Source organism: Bidens hawaiensis, unplaced genomic scaffold, assembly GCF_021521415.1.
Source record: "Bidens hawaiensis isolate Kalapana, Puna unplaced genomic scaffold, B.hawaiensis_p1.1 tig00045958_1, whole genome shotgun sequence".
Taxonomy (NCBI): domain Eukaryota; kingdom Viridiplantae; phylum Streptophyta; class Magnoliopsida; order Asterales; family Asteraceae; genus Bidens; species Bidens hawaiensis.
In genome coordinates, this window is record NW_027498176.1 from 40,492 (window position 1) to 51,721 (window position 11,230).

An 11,230-nucleotide genomic window follows, 5' to 3' on the forward strand; every position below is an offset into this window, starting at 1 on the left:
ATCTTATAATTTGATGCATTATGTATTGTACAAGTTGCATTATTGATTGGGCCTCTTAAAATTTAAGAGGTCCTTCACTCACTCTTTATATATATACTAGTAGGGTACCTGCGCGATGCTGTGGTGTCGGCAATTTGCAAAGCGTGTTTTTTTAGTTTATCAATTCGTTTGTGATATATTGTATAAGTATTCTATTAGTGGTTATCACCCACACGTTTCAGTGTGCATTCGTTTCCTATTGGTGCTGGTACATGCTTAGAACTGGCTCGGTGCATTAATGTATCTAGCCTCCTATTCATCAATCTTCGCTCAGAACCAACAATACATTTTCAATGGGCTTCAACTGGAATGATCTTACACCACATGTTTACCTACGTTGTCTTGAAACATAGCTTTATCTGAGCCTTTATTTCTATTTCCCCTACAACCTACATTCACACATTCTATTCATTTAAAACAATCACATAAATCATAACCATGAAAGTCTAATACGCATTTGAAGCCCCATCTGGCATAAATTTAAAGCTTTTGTCAAACCTCAGCTTGTTTTCGAAGTATATAGACAACACTGAAATCCAAAATTTCTGATCTGTTTGTTTGCTGCAGGCTTGAAGGCCTTAACTATGAGCTTAATAGCAATAATAGTGTTACACTAATTTTTTTTACAACATTAATCTTATCTTGTCCATACTTGACGCAAGATCTTGCAGCTTCCTCACTTATTCGGGTTTATCTTATCTTATCTGTAAATATCCAAAAAGAAGTATTCAATTATCCAAAGAGTCTATTGGTCACCAAAAATGTAAAATTATTGTTTGCAAGTCAACATGCTCATTTTAACTTGTACTAAAAATTACTTGTTTTGAACCAAATCTATATTGGCCCGTAATATAATTACTCATTTTTGGCATAAACTCATTTTGACTCGACTATTGAATTATGTTGTTGTGACTGCAATTTCTAGTCCTGCCCATACTTCAATAATAAAGCTACCCATTTTCTCCTATCCTCTTTGACCCTAGAGACCACTGAAAATTCGAGTCATAAACAAATTGTTAAAACCTATTTTTGTGATAGAGAATAAAAATAAAAACAAGCTAATAAATGAAGATATAAATTTGAACAAAAGTATACAAAACATAGTGTAATGGTTAGGATACCTCGAATCAAAAAATTAGCTCACGTGCTTGGTTTCTGCAACACAAACTCGAGGCCGCCCACCTAAAAATAAACCGATTAAATCTTTCAGTAAATAAAGTTTGTTGCAAAATTTTTTGTAAAGAAACCTCACCATTCTAAGCATCCAAATTTCACCATTTATATGTCGTAAGAAACAAAACCACATAAATCGACTTACAAATCGTAAACAAAAAATTTTAAACCCAAATCAAGTTAAGAAACAAGTGATAGTTTTTACTTAAAAAGGGATTATTTTATATTCAGATGATTCACACCATATAATGTATAAAATATATCTGAACAATATAAATATTATACACATAAATGTTGGTCATACCAATAATTTAAAGATGCCAAATATATTATTACCTCAAAAATATTACCCTTACACGCTACAAGTATTGTTTGCAAGATGTTGAATGGTACCGACAACTGTTTAGGATACATAAATTTTTAGCACTTTCTCATACTCCAAAATATTTATTATGCTGGGAAAAAATACCATTAAATATTTGCTTCTAATAGACACAATTAATAATACAACAAAAAATATTTTAAAAGTAATAAAATAGACTACCAGCATGGGCTAAGGGTGATAGACAAATCACCTTTTTGGGTTGTGATTTAAAACTAAAAATCCGAGGACACAAGAAAGAGTTACAAAAATTAGTTTGTATACTTTTAGTATTTCTATTAAGGTAATGACTACACTAAACTTTACAAGTTTTCATAGTAGTGACAGTTTCCAAGTCTTATTGTGATAACTCATATTATACTCTTTCCCAAAATAATACCAGTTTATTTTTCAAAAATGACCTTTTGCTGACCATATACAAATTAGTATTGCCCCGATTAATCCAATATTTGAGCAATGATTCAAGAATCATGGCTGCACCTAACATAAAAGCATAGTCATAGCTCGAGCGCCAGCCACTTGTATGCTGTGTTTCTATAGTCGGTACTATAGATTCATGCAACCTTGCGACTCCAAAATCAGCAACTTTAACAACCTGTGAGATCAAATTAACTTCGTAGAAAGATTGGTATATTAGTACATATAGAAAAGTACACGATAATAATCCATAATAACTTTCTTAAAAAAAGAGCGTTGATACCAAAGAAACTATTGCTTCATGCCCATCCATTAGAAAAGCATATTATTATGATGAAGGTAGGTCAAGCCTTTGGGTTAATCTTTATTCTTTAGTAACAAAGAAAACTCTACATGAATACACACTAACATATACACATATATATTTTATAAAGATGGTCACTAAATGGTATGTTGTATGCATATAATAGCATAGTTGGAACATAAAATTAGAAAATAAAAATGAAACATTAAATACATTTTAAATAATCAAATTCAAAATAGAATAATAGATAGAATCATAAAAGTAGAAAATAAAAATTGTAAAATACCATTTGATCTCCTTGTTGAAGATTTCCATTACATTCTTTTGAAATTCCATACAAATTGACCCTAGAATAATAGTGTAACCGTTAATTTGGCCTTGGATGGAATGTGTTTTTCCATTAGATTTAAAAATTGTATTTAATGTGAATTAAATCATAATATTTTTTTATTATCAAGTGACTTGTACATTGATGCATTAATGAGTTGTACATTATAATCAATAGCTCGGTATTAAACAAATTTTATGTCAAAACGTCAACAAAAATAAGCATGTTGCAACAGTGGGTTCTTTTTTTTAAATCATAATATATTTAAAGATATAGTAGTAACAAAAAAAATAAGTAAACTTGTCATATATAAAGGGAAAGATGAAGTGCCAAATATGTAATTATTACTTATATTTGCAAGTAGTTAACTAAAGTTAAGGGGCTATTAGTGTAAGTTTGTTTTTAATTGTGTGTTTGATTTTGCCAAAAGACTACTATGTCCTCTTAACTACCTTAAGACATGCATCAAGTGTTGTGATTTATGTAATACAATTTGTACCTCATAAGTTTTAAGAGGTCCTTCACCCCTCCTTTATATATAGTAGAGATAAAGATATATAATTATAATTATAATAAATTGGATGAGGTGTGAATAAAGTGTCATACCGAAACACATGTTTCCCCGTCATCACTTATTCATGACAATTAGTTCCGTTCCAATTCCGCCACAGCAACGTTCGTTGTCTCTCAATTAATTAATTAATTTCTATGGAACCCAATTCCTGAATCATCTTCATGGCGACCAAGAAGGTGAAGGTGCTCTGTGACAGCAAGAGTCTAATCGAAGACGTCCACAAATGGGGCGCCATGAAGCAGATGGGTGTCAGCTTACGCTGCATGTTGGATTTCGGCTCGGTTTCATCCCAACGGAACATGATCATCGCTGCTCAGTTTCTCCACAGAGAGCTTCCCATCAGGATCGCTAGACGTGCCATTGAACTCCACTCGCTTCCTTATGGCTTGTCTCACAAACCTGCTGTTCTTCAAGTAAATAAATATCTTTACTTTTTAACTTTGTTTTCATAATTGGGGTTGTTTCTGATATGGGTTTTCAGTTTTATGCTGTTTCTTGGAATAAAGCTGTAAACTTTGATGAAATTAAAGTGGGGTGTGTGTGTTCTTGAATTTGTCTGTAAAACTGGTTTTTAGTTAGCAAATTCTTGTCTTGTTTATGGGGTTTCAGTTTCTTTATGTTTCTTGGAAAAAAGTTGTAAACTTTGATGGTATTAAGTTGTTGGGTGTGTGCTCTTGAATTTTTCTGCAAAAATTGGTTTTTACAAAAGTTGTAAACTTGGGTGATATTAAGTGGGAAGATCTTGAATTTGTCCAAAAATTCAGGTTTATTTAAATAACTATTGTGTTGTTTATGGGTTTTTAATTTCATTCTGTTTCTTGGAAAAAAAGTTGTTATCTTTAATGATACTAAGTTGGGGGGTTCTTGAATTTGGTTCAAGTTAAAGAAATTCTTGTCTTGTTTATGGAATTTCATTGTATCTAACTGTGTATGGTTTTGATTTTAGGTGCGCGATTGGTATCTGGATTCGTTTCGTGACCTCAGATCCTTTCCTGAGATTAAGAACATAAATGACGAGAGGGAATTTACACAAATGATTAAGCTGATTAAGGTACGACATAATAATGTCGTCCCGACTATGGCTCTAGGAGTTCAACAGTTGAAAAAAAGTCTTGACCAGAAGCTTGATTATGAAGGTCTTGATGAAATCCACCAGTTTCTTGATCGCTTTTACATGTCACGAATCGGAATTCGAATGCTAATCGGTTAGCATCAAACCTTGTTTGTTTATCTATCTATGTTAAACTTGGTTTTGTGGCTTTAGTCTTGGTCAAACGCAGGTCAACACGTGGCGATTCATGATCCCAACCAACCACCTAACTGTATCGGTTATATACACGCGAAAATGTCTCCAATTCAAGTAGCTAAAGACGCGAGTGAAGATGCACGCTCTGTTTGTTTCCGGGAATATGGCAGTGCACCGGATGTTAATATCTATGGTGATCCTAGTTTCACGTTCCCCTATGTCCCGACACACTTGCATATGATGGTGTTTGAGTTGGTTAAAAACTCCTTGCGTGCAGTCCAAGAACGGTTTATGGAGTCAGACAAACCAACACCGCCTATATGTATAATTGTGGCAGATGGAGAAGAAGATGTTACAATCAAGGCATGTTTGGTTTTCTATGTTTTAGATAAAGTTTTTAAATTTATGTTTTCATTTTTTGATGGTTTTGATGTGCTATTTGTAAGTAGGTTTCAGATGAAGGTGGTGGGATAGCAAGAAGTGGTCTTCCTAGGATTTTTACATATCTTTATAGTACTGCACATGATCCAGTTTATGAGCGGTTAGATGTTGGATCCACGGGTGTGGTGACAATGGCGGGGTATGGATACGGGTTACCCATTAGCCGGTTGTATGCTCGGTATTCTGGAGGGGATTTGCAAATTATCTCCATGGAAGGCTATGGTATGTTGATAAATTTAAACCAATTTGACCACCAATATTTGTTGGTACTTGAAGATAATGAACGTGTGTTGTGTTGTTTTATGTTGCAGGAACAGATGCGTATCTTCACCTGTCGCGTTTGGGAGATTCACAAGAACCGTTACCTTGATAATGTGTGCTTTCGTGTTGATTAGGGAACATGTATAAACGCATGTTTAGATGTAAATATGTAGGGTTTGAATGTAATAGACCAAGAAAAACATGACAGGTCCAAAAATGCATCATGGTGTTTAATATCATATAGCTAATCTTAACTTGTTTGATAAATAAGGCATGAATGAGCAGTGTTCAGGTTGTAATAAAATTAAACCAATCAACCCAAACTTTACAAGGGTAGTACAAATCATTAAAAACCACAAATCTGTTTACAACTTTATTACAAACCATTTATACCTGTTTAGAATGAAAAGCTTCAATTATTAACACCCAATTATAATTATAAAACATAAACAAAAATCACAACTAATGGCAAAACTTAAAATTTTATTAAACATTAAGTTCTATAGTTTTAACCAGCCACAACATTTCATTTCTATTATCAAAACAAAAGTCCAAGCTGTTACTTCCCAGCTTTTACATTCATCAAGATTCAAGAATCAACCAACCTACCTCTAAGAAGCCTTGAGCAACATAAAACAAAAATAATAAGATTGCATTGATCAATCAGCGGCCATAAATGGATCTGTCTCTCCAAGATCTGCAACCAGTGGCTCCAAACTGCTCACATCCTCATCTTCTGTTGAAAAGTAAGTTGGGAACGGAAGCGTTGATATATCGGGTTTCTTGTACAATGCATCTTTTAGGAATACGAAATCCCCCTCGTTCCCCGGTACCTATACACCAATATAACAAAATGTGAGCATAATTTCATAAAATATATACAAAATACAGATCCAAATCAAGAATCATACTTGGCCTCTAACCCAAATTAAGTTCCTTGCAGGGTCTATTTTGTATACCCACACATTTTTAACTGTCCTCTGCTTCCCGCCCATACGACCAGCCATCTTTTTACCTTTAAATACCTGGTTCAAAGAAGGTTTTTATCAGATCCACCAAAATGTTGTAAGAAAACACAAAGAAATTATCTAATCGAAAATGTTAAAATGAGCCCACATATAACAACATACCTTACCCGGAGCATCTCTCTGACCTGTAGAACCAGCACTTCGATGCGACTTTGATGCTCCGTGAGACGCGGGCAAACCTCTGAAATTCCATCTTTTCATCACACCCTGAGTTGGTATACAAATATCATACAAGATTTCACAGATGACGGAACATATGTATGTATTTAAAAAAAACACATGATTTAATGTTATATAAGTTGTCACCTGGAAACCTTTTCCTTTTGTGATTCCAGTAACATCAAGGAACTGACCAGGTACGAAATGACGGACACTGATCTGTGTGCCAAGAGGCAGTAACGCGTCCTCGGTTACAGGGAACTCTCTTAACTTCCTCTTCAAAGGAACACCTTGTGCTCGAAAGTGTCCTACTTCTGGCTTTGTTAAGTGTTTCTCCTTTTTATGCCCACAACCAATCTGATTACCAAAAATTAAAGTTAAAAGAGGTTCAAAATCCATCTTTATTATAATAACAGGTTCATCAGACACATGAACTGTCCCCTGAATTAAAAATACCTCTTTTGCAGTTTGTAGCATGTCATATTCAAGAATCTTAGCAATAAGAAAATACTGTAAGGGCGTAATGGATATCTTTTTAATCATATAAAACAACAAAATATTGCAATTTTTCACAAATGTTCATTAATGATCCTACTGGCTCTATCCCGGCTAATCACAATTCATTCATGCCTAACAGTAACTTTTAATCAAACTCCTCATCTGTTGCCATAGTGGGATAGTCTACTAAGATGCTCTAAATACGGGTTAGAATGTGCAGAGTGTTGCCAGAAGCATTGACGGTTTAAAACCAAACTGTGAACACCCATACCCTGATACCCTAGTAACTCAATCTAAGATTTGACCTAACCCTTCATTTCTTTTGGTTCTCCCTAAATCTTCTCCTTAATCAACATTTGAAGGTAATTTCCAATTCATATTCCTCGATTTATATTTGCATGCACTTATATCCTCAATCCAATATGATGTTATACTATTGTTGGTTTCAAAGGTAATTCTGTATCAATTTCTCTCTTATTGGGGTGCTTCTTCCTCTAAAATGGTTACTAACAATGATGCTGTTCATACTCTGTACCTGTACATACCTCTTTCTGTTGAATTTTGATAATAACATTCATACGTGCCCTTTAAATTTTCAAACTATTGTTGATAATAAAGTTAAAACATTAATTTATGTTTAGTTGATGATGTTCCTCATGAGGTTTCTTAATTTCCTATGAGATTTCAAACTTAATGATGTACAAAAAAACCAGCAGCATGTCTAAAAAACCCCTAAAATGGCATGCTCAAGCTATACGCGTCGTTCATCTTAGGCCTCGCCTTTTAAGCACTTTGCCACCACACCCAAAGATCAACTTTGTGCCTTCAATTCAGCAACTATGACGTGCACTGTGCACACATGCATGAGCTGACTAATCCGTACCCTGTTTCAAAAGGCATGAGAGGCTCTAGACGTTTAGGTCCCAAAATTCGAGACGCGAAAGGCGCACATCATGTATCTGAAGATTTGCTCTATGTGCAACCAAATAAGCTTTATTTACAACCAAAAAATTGTCTCTCTCATCAGTTTTACATAAAAATCTTCTATCAACTAAACCTTTCAAAAAATATTTCACCCTTTCGATTGCTTTTACATACTTTCCTCCTACATAGACTAATTCTGACCTAAAAGTACAAGAAGCATCACGTCAGGCCCCATATGAGTTTCCCTGAGCCCCTCACACACCTTTTATAACCTAGATCCCCAACTCAACAAATGGCAAGGCTCTCAAGTTTGCATGACCTGGTATGCATGCTCCAAGCACCAAAAACTCAGAAAGAGCGTAAGCCTCAGCTGAACACCTTATACAAAAAACTACCTTAAAAGGACATCACATAATAATAAAAATTGTTGTTGAACCATATACCAACACGATGCAACAGTGTTAAGTTCAGAAGATATACGATAAACGATTACCAACATAAGTAAGTGATTAACAGAATAGCGATATTCAATTCACAAGTAAACATATATCAAGAAAACTTAACAGCTTCAGAATTAATCTTCAATTCTAATAGCAGGTCCATCAAACACACTTCCTATACCCTAAATTACATACACCTCTTTTGCAGCTAGTAAAACTTCACATTTCCCTATTTAAAAGCATTACACATAATCATACTTTTCTAATAAAATAAAATACTGAATGACACATGTCACTCTCTCAACAAGTTTTGGAATACTTTTCCCACTTAAACCCATTCCTCAATTACTAGATAAGAATGACACAGATCTATTTGATCCATATAGCTTGAACAGGATCTTTATAACATAACATGCTAATATGTTGTCCATGTATTCCTAAACCCAAACCCTAATACATCTCCATCGCTTCCTAAATCCAAACCCTAACTAGACTATATCTGTCTCTGAATTGGCGCTCTCATAATCTCCATCAACCATCTGTTTTATCTTCAAAGTGTACATATGGTGTGAAAATTTTGTTCTCTGATTCTTATATTCATCGATTTATTTTAGATTTGATGAATTTCATCTGAATTTCTGTGTAGATGTGTAATATCTCACATCTTTCGGCTTTTATATGCTATTAACAAGGTATTTTACATATAAAGTTTATATTCTGATTTTGTGATTCTTTTATAAATTTGATTATTGTTGAGCACCATCGATGTTCATATGCTAGTTGCTTACTAATTATCGAATCTACTAAACAAAAAGATAATAACAATAACAACTAAACATAAACATAAACATAATGATGATGATAATAATAATAATAATAATGAGATGAGACCTGTAGAGCAGTAATTCCTTCTTTGTCAGGCGTTTTGACTTGGGAGACAATGTTTTCATCGCACCAGAGAACCGTAATCGGAACCCTAGCTCCCCATTTATCCCAAAGCGCCGTCATTCCACATTTCACTGCGATTACTCCGGTCCGTTTCGAATCAGCCGTCATCACTCCTTCAATTCGGTTGTTGTTGTTGTTGTTGTTTTCATTTGCTAATGATGCGTCTGAACTGAAGCCTCTTAGAAACTGACTGGCTATTGAAACGGGAGGATTTGATATGCTGCTACTACGGATGAGGTATAGGTATGAAATGAGACCTCGTGACACGGCCGCCATGATTGATTGATTAGAATTAGCTAACCTCAATGTTACATACACAGATGGACGGACACCATGGAAGACAAATAGTAGTAGGGTTTTTAGGTCTAAAAGGAAGAAAGAGTGTGGTAGTCACCAAACCCTTCAAATGTATGTTAGACACATCTTTAGTCCTTGCAACTTCTAAACGACCCCTACCGATACCCGACATAACTGAGACCGACTCATTAGGTTTTGGGATTAGTTTTTAATTTTTTTGTGAATTTAGGACGAGTTTAGAATTTGAAATATACCTGATTACCGGATAACATTGATCCATTTACCCGATTATATACTCGATGTACCCGACATAATTATATTTATATATTTATTTTAGAACAGTAACAAAGTTTCAAAAGTATTCCAATTATGTCACTCAACTTTAAAAAGTGTTCCAATTAAGTCACTCAACTTTTATATTTTATTAAATTAAAGGTCTTAGCATGTTTTTTAGCGGTTTTTTTTGTCTCACATAGGAAATCTTTTTATCTATTTTTTGATGGTGACATTTAGCGGCGGCATGAATTTTATTTTTTATTTTTGAATTTTAATATAATTAACATTTTTTTTAAATATAACTACATATATTGCAAATTCCGACCCCAACATCTTATCCTCCATTTCTTTCTTGACGCACAAAAAAATCGGTGAGACTCGATTTGAAGATTTAGTGACCCGATTTGTAAAAAATATGCATTAGTGACCTAATTGAAACACTTTTGAAAGTTGGTTACTATTTTATTAGATATTTCCTTTATTTTTAAGGGTTGAGTTATAATAAGAAGATTGGTTTTTATAAGAAGGATATGAAATAACCTTGTCCATTTTTTTAGACTTGAAATGGTTGAGATTAGATTAGAAAGAAAATCAAGTGTAAAACAAGGGTAAGGGCATAATAGAGATAACACATTTGTTGACTTTATCTCTTCACATGCAAGTCACATGTCAAATTCCCTCATCATTTTAAAACGTCCATAACTTTTATATACGACATTTTTTTAAAAACAATTTCACCTTAATAACGAGTGTTTTTTAACTTTTATATGAGTACCATATTGCTATATAAAAAAACCATGGGTTTTTTACAAATGTGTTTTACCAAAATTGTGTTTTACAAATTTGTGTTATATTGTGTTTTATTTTTTCATAGTGCTTCTTGCATTGTTTTTTTTTACATCGTGTTATTTCATTGTGTTTTTATTTTTATTGTGTTTTTATTTTCATAGTGTTTTTTCCATAGTTTTTTTTACGTTGTGTTTTTTTCATTGTGTTTTTTCCGGTGGCCATTTTCGGTTGATCATTTCCGGCAATTGTTTTTCGCCGAATTTTTGGTAAATTTTCGGCGATTTTTCCGGTGAAATTTTCCAGGGATTGTTTACCGGTGACTTTCCGACAATGTTTTCCGGCGAAATTTTCGAAGACTTTTCCGGCAAGGTGGTGGCGGTGGGCGGTGGTGGTTTTAGGAGATGAGTGAAAATTTAAGTGGGTTTTTAAAATTAATTAAGTGGGGTTTTTCATAGTGTTTCTTGCATTGTTTTTTTTACATCGTGTTATTTCATTGTGTTTTTATTTTTATTGTGTTTTTATTTTCATAGTGTTTTTCCCATAGTGTTTTTTACGTTGTGTTTTTTTCATTGTGTTTTCCATTGTGTTTTTTCCGGTGGCCATTTTCGGTTGATCATTTCCGGCAATTGTTTTTCGCCGAATTTTTGGTAAATTTTCGGCGATTTTTCCGGTGAAATTTTCCAGGGATTGTTTACCGGTGACTTTC

At 33.8% G+C, this 11,230-nt stretch overlaps 2 protein-coding genes across 2 annotated transcripts; one reads left to right on the forward strand and one right to left on the reverse strand.

The window, feature by feature from the left end:
• Positions 1 to 3,370: 3,370 nt before the first annotated feature.
• On the forward strand, positions 3,371 to 5,404 carry LOC143596022 (pyruvate dehydrogenase (acetyl-transferring) kinase, mitochondrial-like). Its single transcript, XM_077074902.1, has 5 exons — positions 3,371 to 3,630; positions 4,164 to 4,422; positions 4,498 to 4,826; positions 4,913 to 5,126; positions 5,216 to 5,404. Exons 1-5 carry the CDS (start codon positions 3,379 to 3,381, stop codon positions 5,272 to 5,274), a joined length of 1,113 nt encoding a protein of 370 aa, XP_076931017.1. The 5' UTR covers positions 3,371 to 3,378; the 3' UTR covers positions 5,275 to 5,404.
• A 227-nt stretch (positions 5,405 to 5,631) lies between these two features.
• Positions 5,632 to 9,467, reverse strand: LOC143596023 (large ribosomal subunit protein uL3m-like). The gene is made up of 5 exons (XM_077074903.1): positions 9,106 to 9,467; positions 6,500 to 6,709; positions 6,296 to 6,400; positions 6,077 to 6,190; positions 5,632 to 5,998 (listed from the first exon to the last, which is right to left on the reverse strand). Exons 1-5 carry the CDS (start codon positions 9,436 to 9,438, stop codon positions 5,825 to 5,827), a joined length of 936 nt encoding a protein of 311 aa, XP_076931018.1. The 5' UTR covers positions 9,439 to 9,467; the 3' UTR covers positions 5,632 to 5,824.
• Positions 9,468 to 11,230: the final 1,763 nt, after the last annotated feature.

Excerpts from the sequence above, each read along its gene's own strand:
- LOC143596022 (XM_077074902.1), top strand. The coding sequence starts at position 3,379 with ATGGCGACCAAGAAGGTGAAGGTGCTCTGTGACAGCAAGAGTCTAATC. Across the intron at positions 3,631-4,163 it reads ACAAACCTGCTGTTCTTCAA|GTGCGCGATTGGTATCTGGA; the intron begins GTAAATAAATAT and ends TTTTGATTTTAG. Across the intron at positions 4,827-4,912 it reads AAGAAGATGTTACAATCAAG|GTTTCAGATGAAGGTGGTGG; the intron begins GCATGTTTGGTT and ends ATTTGTAAGTAG.
- LOC143596023 (XM_077074903.1), bottom strand. The coding sequence starts at position 9,438 with ATGGCGGCCGTGTCACGAGGTCTCATTTCATACCTATACCTCATCCGT. Across the intron at positions 6,191-6,295 it reads AGAGAGATGCTCCGGGTAAG|GTATTTAAAGGTAAAAAGAT; the intron begins GTATGTTGTTAT and ends TCTTTGAACCAG. Across the intron at positions 5,999-6,076 it reads TAATTTGGGTTAGAGGCCAA|GTACCGGGGAACGAGGGGGA; the intron begins GTATGATTCTTG and ends ATTGGTGTATAG.